Source organism: Palaemon carinicauda, chromosome 36, assembly GCF_036898095.1.
Source record: "Palaemon carinicauda isolate YSFRI2023 chromosome 36, ASM3689809v2, whole genome shotgun sequence".
NCBI lineage: Eukaryota > Metazoa > Arthropoda > Malacostraca > Decapoda > Palaemonidae > Palaemon > Palaemon carinicauda.
In genome coordinates, this window is record NC_090760.1 from 4,928,690 (window position 1) to 4,941,189 (window position 12,500).

At 32.9% G+C, this 12,500-nt stretch overlaps 2 protein-coding genes across 2 annotated transcripts in view; one reads left to right on the plus strand and one right to left on the minus strand.

Moving 5' to 3' along the window:
- LOC137628357 (keratin, type I cytoskeletal 9-like) overlaps positions 1 to 12,500 on the minus strand; it is a 246,617-nt gene that overhangs the window by 209,266 nt on the left and 24,851 nt on the right. The window lies entirely within an intron of this gene.
- Positions 6,611 to 12,500, plus strand: part of LOC137628733 (uncharacterized transmembrane protein DDB_G0289901-like) — a 6,542-nt gene continuing 652 nt past the window's right edge. Inside the window, exons 1-2 of the mRNA XM_068359908.1 lie at positions 6,611 to 6,625; positions 10,816 to 12,500. The exon at positions 10,816 to 12,500 is cut by the window's right edge and continues 652 nt beyond it. Of these exons, the coding sequence (XP_068216009.1) occupies positions 6,623 to 6,625; positions 10,816 to 12,500 (1,688 nt within the window). The 5' untranslated portion in view covers positions 6,611 to 6,622. The remainder of the gene's footprint in view (positions 6,626 to 10,815) is intronic.

The window sequence follows — 12,500 nt, forward strand, 5'->3', positions numbered from 1 at the left end:
TATATATATATATATATATATATATATATATATATATATATATATATATATATCCATATATATATATATATATATATATGGATTAATATCAACACAACATCGTGTTCAAATAGAAATAAATTTCTACCTCATACCTGGGATCGAACGCTAGCCCCTTCTAATGAAAGGCCAGGTCGAAACCAACCATGTCACGAGAGCCCATAAAAGAAATTGGAACCTGACCGCTACCAGCTGTCCGAGGATTTACCTGGCGAGACATCAGTCTCTTACCAGCGAGTTTTACCCAATTTCCCGGGCCACCACGTGACACAATTGGTAGTAATTCATTCAAATTACCCCTAATGAGTCTATATGGATTAATATCAACACAACATCGTGTTCAAATAGAAATAAATTTCTACCTCATACCTGGAATCGAACGCTAGCCCCTTCTAATATATATATATATATATATATGTATATATATGTGTGTGTGTATATATTCATATATATATGTATATATATATATATATATATATATATATATATATATATATATATATACATATATATATACATATACAGTATATATATATATATATATATATATATATATATGTATATAAATATGTATGTATATATAAAAACATACACATATACATACATACATATATATACATATATGTATATATATATATATATATATGTGTGTGTGTGTGTGTATAAAACACACACAAATATATATATATATATATATATATATATATATATACAGTATATATATATATATATATATATATATATGTATATATATATATACATACATACATCCATACATATGTATAAGTCGACACTTACTCAAACATTATTATATGTAAATATATATATATATATATATATATATATACATATATATATATAAATATAGATATATGTATATATATATATATATATATATATATATATATATATATATACATATATATACAAACCACCGTATCTTCTAACTTCAGTTGATCACTTAACCTACTTTCAAAATTAATAATTGAGGGAAATTACTTCCGGGCAATTTGAAAAAGAGAGAAGAAAAAGAACAGAAAATAATTTTTCTATTTAAAAGCTATAAATGGAATTTCTTGCAACCCATTTTTGAGATTTATGTGGAAGAGAAATTTCGTTTTATTTCTACCTTGGAGGGAAGATGGAGGGAGAGAGGGGGTAAGGGAAATGATGAGGGGAAGTAGGGAGGAGTGAGAGGAGAGGGAGCAGTGAGGGGAGAGGGAAAAGTGAGAGGAAATGGGGGAGATGGGGAAGTTGATGTGGATATTTGGAAAAAGGAGGATAAAAATTGGGAAATTAGGAACATGGAGGAGGGATAGAAAATTGGAATGCATAAAGGAATAGAAGGAATTGGAGATTGAGAGAGCGTGGAAAGGGAAAAGGAAAGAGGAGTAGATAGGAAGGAGATAAGAGAGAGAATGGATGGGAAAGAAGGATAGAAGGAAAGGAGAGAGAAGGAAGAAGGGAGAAAGGGATATGAAGAACATAAGAGATGATAATATAACGGAGGCAAAGAAATAAAACAAACTGTCATGGGTTAGAGTTCTCTTGCTTGAGGGTACACGCGGGCACACTATTCTATATTTCTCTTCCTCTTGTTTTTTTAAGTTTGTATTCTCTTGTTATTTTGATGTTTTTATAGTTTTCATTTGAAAGATTTATTTTAATGTTATTGTCCTTAAATTTCTCTTGCAGATTATTTCCTTATTTCCTTTCATCACTGGGCTATTTTCCCTGTTAGAGCCCTAAAGCCTATAGCATCCTGCGTTTACAACTGTGGTTGTAGTTTAGCAAGCAGTAATAATAATAATAATAATAATAATAATAATAATAATAATAATAACTGGAAGAAGGGTGATAGATAGTAAGGTTATGGATAGAGGATGTAGATAGATATAGATAAGAGATTAATGGATTTATTAGAAATAAGGTTTTATGAGCTTAATTTTGTCTATCCAGTAAAATAAGAGAAGTGAAATACCTAAAAGGGGACGTGGTCTCTGTATCGAAGGATTGGGGTGCGTGGATAGAGGATGGAGATGGATGTAGATGAGATATCTAATGTTTTATGAGTTTAATTTTGTCTATCCAATGAACTGAGAGAACTGAAATACCTAGATGGGGGATAGATGAGAGGCTTATAGTTTTATGAGTCCAATTTTGTCTATCCAATAAATTAACTGAAATACCTGAGGAGGGGGATAGATGAGAAGCTAATGGTTTTATGAGTCTAATTTTGTCTATCCAATAAATTAACTGAAATACCTGAAAAGGAGGATAGATGAGAAGCTTATAGTTTTACGAGTCTAATTCTGTCTATCCAATAAATTAACTGAAGTACTGGAAAATGGGGATAGATGAGAAAATAATGGTTTTATGAGTTAAATTTTGTCTATCCAATAAATTAACTGAAATACCTTAAAAGGGGGATAGATGAGAGGCTAGTGGTTTTACGAGTCTAATTCTGTCTATCCAATAAAGTAACTGAAATACCTGAAAAGGGGGATAGACGAGAAGCTTATGGTTTTATGAGTACAATTCTGTCTACCTTATAAATGAACAGAAATAGCTGAGAAGGGGGATATATGAGATACTTATGGTTTTATGAGTCCTATTTTGTCTATCCAATAAACTGAGAGAACTGAAAGTACCTGAGAAGTGGGATAGATGAGAGGCTAATGGTATTATGTGTCTAATTTTGTCTATCCAATAAATTAACTGAAATACCTTAAAAGGGGGATAGATGAGAGGCTAATGGTTTTATGAGTCCAATTCTGTCTATCCAATAAATGAACTGAAATGCCTTAAAAGGGGGATAGATGAGAGGCTAGTGATTTTACGAGTCTAATTCTGTCTATCCAATAAATTAACTGAAATACCTGAAAAGGGGGATAGACGCGAAGCTTATGGTTTTATGAGTCCAATTCTGTCTATCCAATAAATTAGCTAAAATACATGAAAAGGTCTTTGGAGGGAAGAAGCAGAGACATCTAAAGTGTGAAAGTAAATCCAAAAATAAACCCCGAAGTGATATCAATCACTTAACAACAACTCCCGAAGATGGAGCTCCGGAGTTGGAGCTCCGGAATCCGGAGGTCGTTCGCAAGGCTTCAGAGGATTTTATAAGAATATGAAAATGCTCCATGAAGCTCCGGGAAGCGTTAAATCGAGTGCTTTTGTGGCTTCAGGGGGTAATTGGAAGGAAATTAATTGTAAGGTGATATATCACTTTATGGGGACTTTCATTGTGGCTGTTCAACACGAATTACCACGGTTAATGATGAGGAACTTTTAATTAACACGTTTATTATTGAGATTTTGAGTGTGTGTGTGTATATATATATATATATATATATATATATATATATATATATATATATATATATATATATATATATATATATATATATATATAAATTTATATATATATATATGTATACATATATACATATATATATATATATATATATATATATATATATATATATATATATATATATATATATACACGCTTACCATATATTCTCTTCTATATTCATATGGTACAAAACTTTTCATGAAATATAGATTATCAAATACCTTCATTCATAAATTGAACCAATAGAAGAAATAAGTCCGAAGATATAAGTAAGGAAAGAAAAAAATATATATATCTAATTCAGTAGTGCATGAATAACAATAATCAAATCTATCAAGTGAAGAGTATGGATAGTAATAAATAAATTGATAATACAAACGTTTATCTGGAAATACTCTTGAACCGCCATGTCATAAACTGTTCAAAATCCCAAAACGTTTTAATCTATTTGCAGCCCATTGCTCAAATTATACGTTTCCTTTAAAACCTCGATATAACTGCATCGCCCGAAGGAATGATAGATGAACACTTTCAAAGCTTAAAATAACTGTGATGTGTTAAGAGTTTAAAATGATTTCAGCATTTGCTTAGTCTGCAATTTCTCTCGCTTCTCAATGCACCAAAGAGAGCTGCGTGTTTTAGATTCTCTCTGGAGTTATTGGCAGCGACCTTGGATGTGAATTATCATCTTGATTTTTGCAACGACATTGAAGGAAAAGATTTGCAGAGGGGGTACTGCTTTATCCGTGCTTGTCCGTGCAAATTTTTTTTTTTTTTTTTTTTTTTTTTTTTTTAGGGGGGGAAGTGAAGTTACCGCCATCATTGGATTCTTAGATATAACATGAGGATGATGATTAAAAGGAGGAAGGTGAGCTTATAGCGACTTCATATATGTTTTCTCCTGTTGAAGAGATGAGTGTTTCAACTACTATAACACGTAGCTTTATATATATATATATATATATATATATATATATATATATATATATATATATACTGTATATATATATATATATATATATATATATATAAATATATGTGTATATGTATATATATATATATATATATATATATATAAACATACATATGTATATATATACATGCTTTACTCACTCATATACAGTATATAATATTATTTATATATACATACATTATATATATGTATATATATGTGTATATATATACACACACACACACACACACATATATATATATATATATATATATATATATATCCTTAATTTTCCTGGAAGTGACATCATAGACTCATAAAAAGACTTTCAAAATAAGATATGCTTTTACTCCCTATCAAGCTCATCCCTCCCCCCCCCCCCTTTGATACCCTTCCCTCTCCACCAACCCCCTCCCCCTCACCCCTCCCCCTCTCCTCTTGGTCTTTCACTCCATCCTCGGAAACTTGTTCTCGATTTAAGTCTCATTTTTTCCTTCTTTCCCTTTCGCTATACTTTCTCTCCTTTCTAAAGCATATTGTATATTTTGGTACAATTTATTTGTTTACCTTGTTTTTTATGCAATTGCAATTCTTTTATTTGAAGGGTGGGAGGTCATATTACGTGTTAATTTTCGTACAAGAAGGCACTTGCAAGCAATCAGATGTAAATACACTTTTCTTGCTTGAGGGTACAGTTGGGCAAGCTATTTCTATCCTGTATCTCTTCCTCTTAGTTTTTTAAAGTTTTAATGATTTATATATGATAGATCCAGTTCAATGTTGTTAATGATCCAAAAATATTTTATTTTGATTGTTATTACTTCCTTTTTAGTTTATTTATTTCCCTGTTTCTTTTTCTTACTGGGAGGTTTTTCCCTAGCTTAGCCTAGCCTGGCTTAGCCTAGCCTAGCTAACCCATAGCCCTTAGTGGACTAACGGGATGTGAGAGAGATTAAAATCTCCATACTTAATTGGGATTAATTTGCCACAAGCGTGAATTATAGCCTAACCTAACCTAGCCTAGCCTAGCCTAGCTAAGCCGTAGCCCTCAGTGGACTAACGGGTTGTTAGAGAGAACAAAATCCCCAAACTTGGGTGAGCTTAATGCACCACAAGCATGAATTACAACCTAACCTAACCTAACCTAACCTAACCTATCTATACAGTAGACCTCTGGTACTATTCGTTGCTTCTAAGGTTTACTTATCGTAGGATGAGTCTTGGAGCGAGTGAATACAGAAGTTTCTCCAACAAATCTTAAAGACGCCAACTAAGGAAAGTGTTATATACTTTCATGCAATCAGGGATAGTGAACCAATAAGATTTCATTGATATGGAGGATATATATATGTATACATTCAGTTGTTGAAATAATTTCAAAAGTGGGGATCAGTTAGTTTGTAATATTTGATATATGATTAAACATTAATGATGGAATATAGTTTTTTTTTTATTTTGGCATGTAAGTTCCCATTGATTATTCATACATCGGTTTCCATATTAAAGTAGGCACATATCAATAGCATTTACAATTATACATAGCAATTCATATAGGTAAAAGAATATACAAATATTCCCATAAACATCTCCTCTTACACATGTGAGTGTGTGTGTGTGTGTATGTGTGTGTGTGTTTGTGCGTGTGTGTGTTTGTGCGTGTGTGTGAGTGCGGGGTTGGGTATATGGCTGTATAGCACTCATGTATTTTCCCCATTTACATGCTCGGCTTATTTGAGTTACTAAACACATATAATTATATGAATGTGCCAATATTTGTACCGGTTCCATCAGTAAGTGTATTTTGATACAGAAATGGATATATAAGTACATTTATATTATGTTTATATGTATATATATATGTATATATATATATATATATATATATATATATATATATATATATATATATCTATAACATAGGTAGACAGACAAATTTGTAACGTCATCTCACGTATTACAATTATGCCATCATTTGATTCCATCAAATCTCACGCTATATTTCAAGCAAGGCGGTAAACCGAGCCTATGACCGAGTACCATCTTCTTGATACAAATCCCTTAGTCATCGATCCATAAAGGCGAGAATCCAGTCCATCACCTCGAGGTTTTCGACCCTCTGGTGGGACGCTACAGAAGATATCTCCCACGTGTGAAAACCCTCCCCTAATATAACCTGTCTGCTAATTTCCTCCGAGCGAGGTCAGGTCCGTAGGATATATATATAGAGTCCTCAGGATTTCGGATCACAGTTCCTTCCTGCGCTTCCATCAGTCATGGTGAGTAGATGTAGGACTCCCCATAAGTAAGAGGGATATAAGAAATGGTAGGATTTCATGCAGGTTGTACTTAAGGATTTAGTAAGTAATAGTGTGTCATTGCTACACTAGGGACTTCAACCTGAAGATCAAGTAGGATAATAATAGGATTTCGTAGGGTTTTATAGGATATATTGCCTATTGGTTCGTTAGTTTATTGAAGAAAATAGTATATGATACTTTTAGTATTGATTACTTTCGGAGATTAGTTGATAATCCTTCAGATTTAAGTCACGGTTCTAGATTTTATCATATGATATATATTCAGAACTTTGAGAATGTTGAAATTCTACGATTTTTAACAAGTTTACTAAAAAAAATCATAATTTATTAACCAAAAGTCAATTCATAAAGAAAAAAAACATCAGTACTTAAAGTAACTCAAAAAAAAAATTATATTTCTGAACTGTTAATATGGAATGAGGTATTTGAAATTATTTAGCCTCGAGCAATTACAAATGGAATATTAAATCAATAGAATCGTTTTGAATATTTCAAGACAGGTATGATTTCACATATACAGTAGAGAATATAATTTATTGAATAATTTTGTCATCTTCCATCTGTTACAGAATAATTTGTAATATTTCAAGACAGGTATGATTTTAACATTACAATAGATAATATGATTTATTGAATAACTTTGTCATCTTCCATCTGTTACAGAATAATTTGTAATTTATCAAGTCAGATATGATTTAACATTTAGAATAGACAATATGATTTATTGAATAACTTTGTCGTCTTCCATCTGTTACAGAATAATTTGTAATATTTCAAGTCAGGTATGATTTCACATATAGAATAGAGAATATAATCTATATAATAACTTTGTCATCTTCCATCTGTTACAGAATAATTTGTAATATTTCAAGACAGGTATGATTTTAACATTACAATAGATAATATAATCTATATAATAACTTTGTCATCTTCCATCTGTTACAGAATAATTTGTAATATTTCAAGTCAGGTATGATTTAACATATACAATAGAGAATAAAATTTATTCTATAACTTTGTCATATTTCATCTGATACAGAATAATTTGTAATATTTCAAGACAGGTATGACTTCACATATACAATAGAGAATATAATTTATTGAATAACTCTGTAGTCTTCCATCTGTTACAGAATAATTTGTAATATTTCAAGTCAGATATGATTTAGCATTTAGAATAGACAATATAATGTTCCATCTGTAACAGAATAATTTGTAATATTTCAAGACTGGTATGATTTAACATTACAGTAGAAAATATATTTATGGAATAACTTTGTCATCTTCCATCTGTTACAGAATAATTTTTAAGTGAGTTCTGAATTTAGAGAATTTTGGTCAAATATCCAATTTCTCTCATGGGGAATCACTGAAGGATGATGAAGACATTAATAATTGACATGATTCTCATGACATGTGTTTTTTTCAATGACAAATCTTTACTTTTTGAAGTACAGCAAAAGAATTTGTGATATATAATGACGATTTGTAGTAACGTAATTACCGTTAATTTTGCTTAATTGGTTTCCACATTTTGTTTGAATTTTATAATTTTTTATTTTAACTAATTGAAATATTTGTTCTAATTGTCTTTGCATCAAATGAAACACTGCTTTAATATTGCTTGAAAACTTAATATTTTGCAAAAAAAAAAAAAAAATCCTATTTATAAAATCTAAGAATACCACCTTCGTTTCTCATTGAATTTTATAATTTTTTATTTGGAATAATTGGAATTTTTGCTATATTTGTCTTTACATCAAAGGAAACACTGCTTTAATATTGCTTGAAAACTTAATATTTTCCAAAAAAAAAAAAAAATCCTATTTATAGATTTTAAGAATACGAACCTCGTTTCTCATTAAATTTTATAATTTTTTATTTTGACTAATTGGAATATTTGTTCTATTTGTCTATGCATCAAATGAAATACCGCTTTAATATTGATTAAAATATTAATATTTTGCAAAAAAAAAAAAAAAAAAATCCTATTTATAAATTCTAAGAATGTGGTACCACACTCGTTTCCCATTGAATTTTATAATTTTTTTATTTTGACTGATTAAAATATTTGCTATATGTGTCTTTACATCAAATGAAATACTGCTTTAATATTACTTAAAATATTAATATTTTGAAAAAAAAAAAAAAAATGAAATATTTGCTATATTTGTTTTTGCACCAAATGAAGCACTGCTTTAATATCACTTAAAATATTAATATTTTGAAAAAAAAAATTCTTTCTATATCATTCTTAGAATAACACTAATAACACTAATAACGCCAATAACAACAATTAACAATTAATGCTTTCATAGTAGAAAAAGTGACACCAAAATTGATGAACGAGAAAGAATGACAATTAAAGAAAATACTTCCATTTTTGGAATTTTCTACTAAATCAAAAGTTCATAAGTCGTTGAACATTTTAAAGGAATTTGTGATGTATGTCGAAATATGCCATTAGTTTCAAACTAGTCAGTCACTTACCCTTGGGAAAGAGATGTTATTTGTTATAAGACTGGATAATAGACGTGTTATTTTTGCACAAACACAGATATATATATATATATATATATATATATATATATATATATATATATATATATATAATATATATATATATATATATACATACATATACATATATATATATACATGATATTATCTATATGTATATATATTCATACATATATAGGCTACAAACACATAAATGTATGTATGTATGGATACATGTGTTTATATATATATATATATATATATATATATATATATGTATATATACATATACATATACACATGAGTGCACACAACCACACAAACACACGCACACACAAATAAATATATATATATATATATATATATATATATATATATATATATATATATATATATATATATATATATATAACTAATGATTGAAAAATTCTATATCTTTTCATATTGCTTCAACAGTTTTTATTTTCTGAAAGTCACAACCATTATAATCGTTTGAAACACTGCATGAGAGTTTTAATATCATGACGTTTCCTTTTGCTTGTTCGTGTTATGTCGCCAGACTTTTACACTCAAGTCGTCATAAAACTTAGAAGATAATGTAAAATAATATCAGTTTTTCTTTAAATAATCCATTGTATACTTTGATGTTACTGCTTTTAGAATAATTTGTTGTTAATTTTTTCTCATCGCTTATTTATTTCCTTATTTCCTTTCCTCACTGGACTATAATTCCCTGTTGGAGCCCTTGGGCTTATAGCATCTTGTTTTTCCAACTGGGGTTGTAGCTTGGCTTATAACAATAATAATAATAGTAGTCTACCTATACTTAATTCTCATTTGGTTTATTCATAGTATTGTCCCTAAATAATTTCGAAAAATATTGTTCAGAATGAAACCAGACTGAGAAATTACTTAAGCCCTTTGGTAATCAAAATTCACCTAGGTAATAGCTCTAATCTTTAGGAAAACCAGAGAATCTAATATTCGAAGTATATTCTAGTTTAAACAATCGTTAAAATCTAGTTGTAAAAAGTTTTTAAATTCTTCAAGTTTTCCAGTTTTTTTAGTGTACGTTGAAAGGCAACATCGTTTTTTATTGTTCAAAATATGTTCAGTAGTTACCTCTGTATTTGGTTTCAGTCTTATATAAAAAAACATGTTCTGCAGAACAAGAGGCCTGGAGAACCTCTGGATTCATATATTCACCTGAAAAATAAAATTCTCATCTGATTTAAGACTCATGAAATCTACAAGAAAGGGAAGTCTAGAATTCATGAGTTTTTTTTCTGAAGGGAAATAATTAATTTCTAGAAAATTATGTTCATATTTTTTCATAAGGATTTTAGCTTCACCATCATATTATGAGTACTGATATGCAAGTTACAAAAAGAGTTGAATCAGCATATTGTTAGGCTGACAAATACAAACATCCACACCAGAAAAACACATGTACAGTTATCTACGAAATCATAGCATATGACTGACAATTGACATGTTATGATCAATATATTTGAATGTCAATGATAAATTAAATCTATGCCCGTCTGATTTAGGGAATGGAATACTAATGCCATTAGTGTTTCGGTTATTTTACCCAGCAAAGCGATTTCTGGACAACATCACTGTTTATCTTTTTGTTTTTGTTCCAGGAAATTAAAATTATACTAGCCATCGGCCTCTTTGTTGGGCTGTCATCAGCTTCATATGGCAGTGGAGGTGGTGGTGGCGGTGGTGGAGGAGGAGGAGGATGTGGAGGAGGTAGTTGTGGAGCAGGCTCAGTGATTGGAGGAGGTGGCTACACAGGAGGCATTTCTGGTGGCGGATCATCTGGGCACACAGGAGGGGGATCCATTGGAGGGTCTGGTGGATCAGGGGGAGGATATTCTGGTGGCTCTTCTGGTGGCTCTTCTGGTGGCGCTAAAATAGTAGGAGGACCTGCAATCTTCATCGGTAGCTCAACATCACCCGGAGGAGCAGGCGGAGGCTATTCTGGCGGGTCTTCTGGAGGCTCTTCCTTTGGCGGAAGCTCTGGAGGTTTCACCAGTGGAGGATCAGGTGGTGGATACTCTGGCAGCTCCTCTGGAGGCTCTTCCTTTGGGGGAAGCTCTGGAGGAATCAGCTCAGGAGGCTCAAGTGGTGGATATTCTGGCGGATCATCTGGAGGTTCATCCTTTGGGGGAAGCTCCGGAGGATTCAGCTCAGGAGGCTCAAGCGGTGGATACTCTGGTGGGTCTTCTGGAGGATCCTCCTTCGGTGGAAGCTCTGGAGGCTTTGGCAGTGGAGGCTCTTCAAGTGGAGGGTACTCTGGTGGTTCAACAGGTGGCTCATCCTTTGGAGGAAGCTCCGGAGGATTCAGCTCAGGAGGCTCAAGTGGTGGATACTCCGGAGGATCATCTGGCGGTTCATCCATTGGGGGAAGCTCCGGAGGTATTAGCACTGGAGGTTCAAGTGGTGGATACTCTGGAGGATCGTCTGGAGGCTCTTCCTTCGGTGGAAGCTCCGGAGGCTTTGGCAGTGGAGGCTCTTCAAGTGGAGGGTACTCTGGTGGTTCAACAGGTGGCTCATCCTTTGGAGGAAGCTCTGGAGGAATCAGCTCAGGAGGCTCAAGTGGTGGATACTCCGGAGGATCATCTGGTGGTTCATCCTTTGGGGGAAGCTCCGGAGGTAGTAGCACTGGAGGTTCAAGTGGTGGATACTCTGGAGGATCGTCTGGAGGCTCTTCCTTCGGTGGAAGCTCCGGAGGCTTTGGCAGTGGAGGCTCTTCAAGTGGTGGATACTCTGGTGGTTCAACAGGTGGCTCATCCTTTGGAGGAAGCTCTGGAGGATTCAGCTCAGGAGGCTCAAGTGGTGGATACTCCGGAGGATCATCTGGCGGTTCATCCTTTGGAGGAAGCTCCGGAGGTATTAGCTCTGGAGGTTCAAGTGGTGGATACTCTGGAGGATCATCTGGAGGCTCTTCCTTCGGTGGAAGCTCCGGAGGCTTTGGCAGTGGAGGCTCTTCAAGTGGTGGATACTCAGGGGGTTCATCAGGTGGTTCATCCATTGGAGGAAGCTCCGGAGGAATCAGCTCAGGAGGCTCAAGTGGTGGATACTCCGGAGGATCATCTGGCGGTTCATCTTTTGGAGGGAGCTCTGGAGGCTTTGGCAGTGGAAGTTCCTCAAGCGGTGGATACTCTGGAGGATCATCTGGTGGTTCATCCTTTGGAGGAACCTCTGGAGGCTTTGGCAGTGGAGGTTCCTCAAGTGGTGGATACTCTGGAGGATCATCTGGAGGCTCTTCCTTCGGTGGAAGCTCCGGAGGCTTTGGCAGTGGAGGCTCTTCAAGTGGTGGATA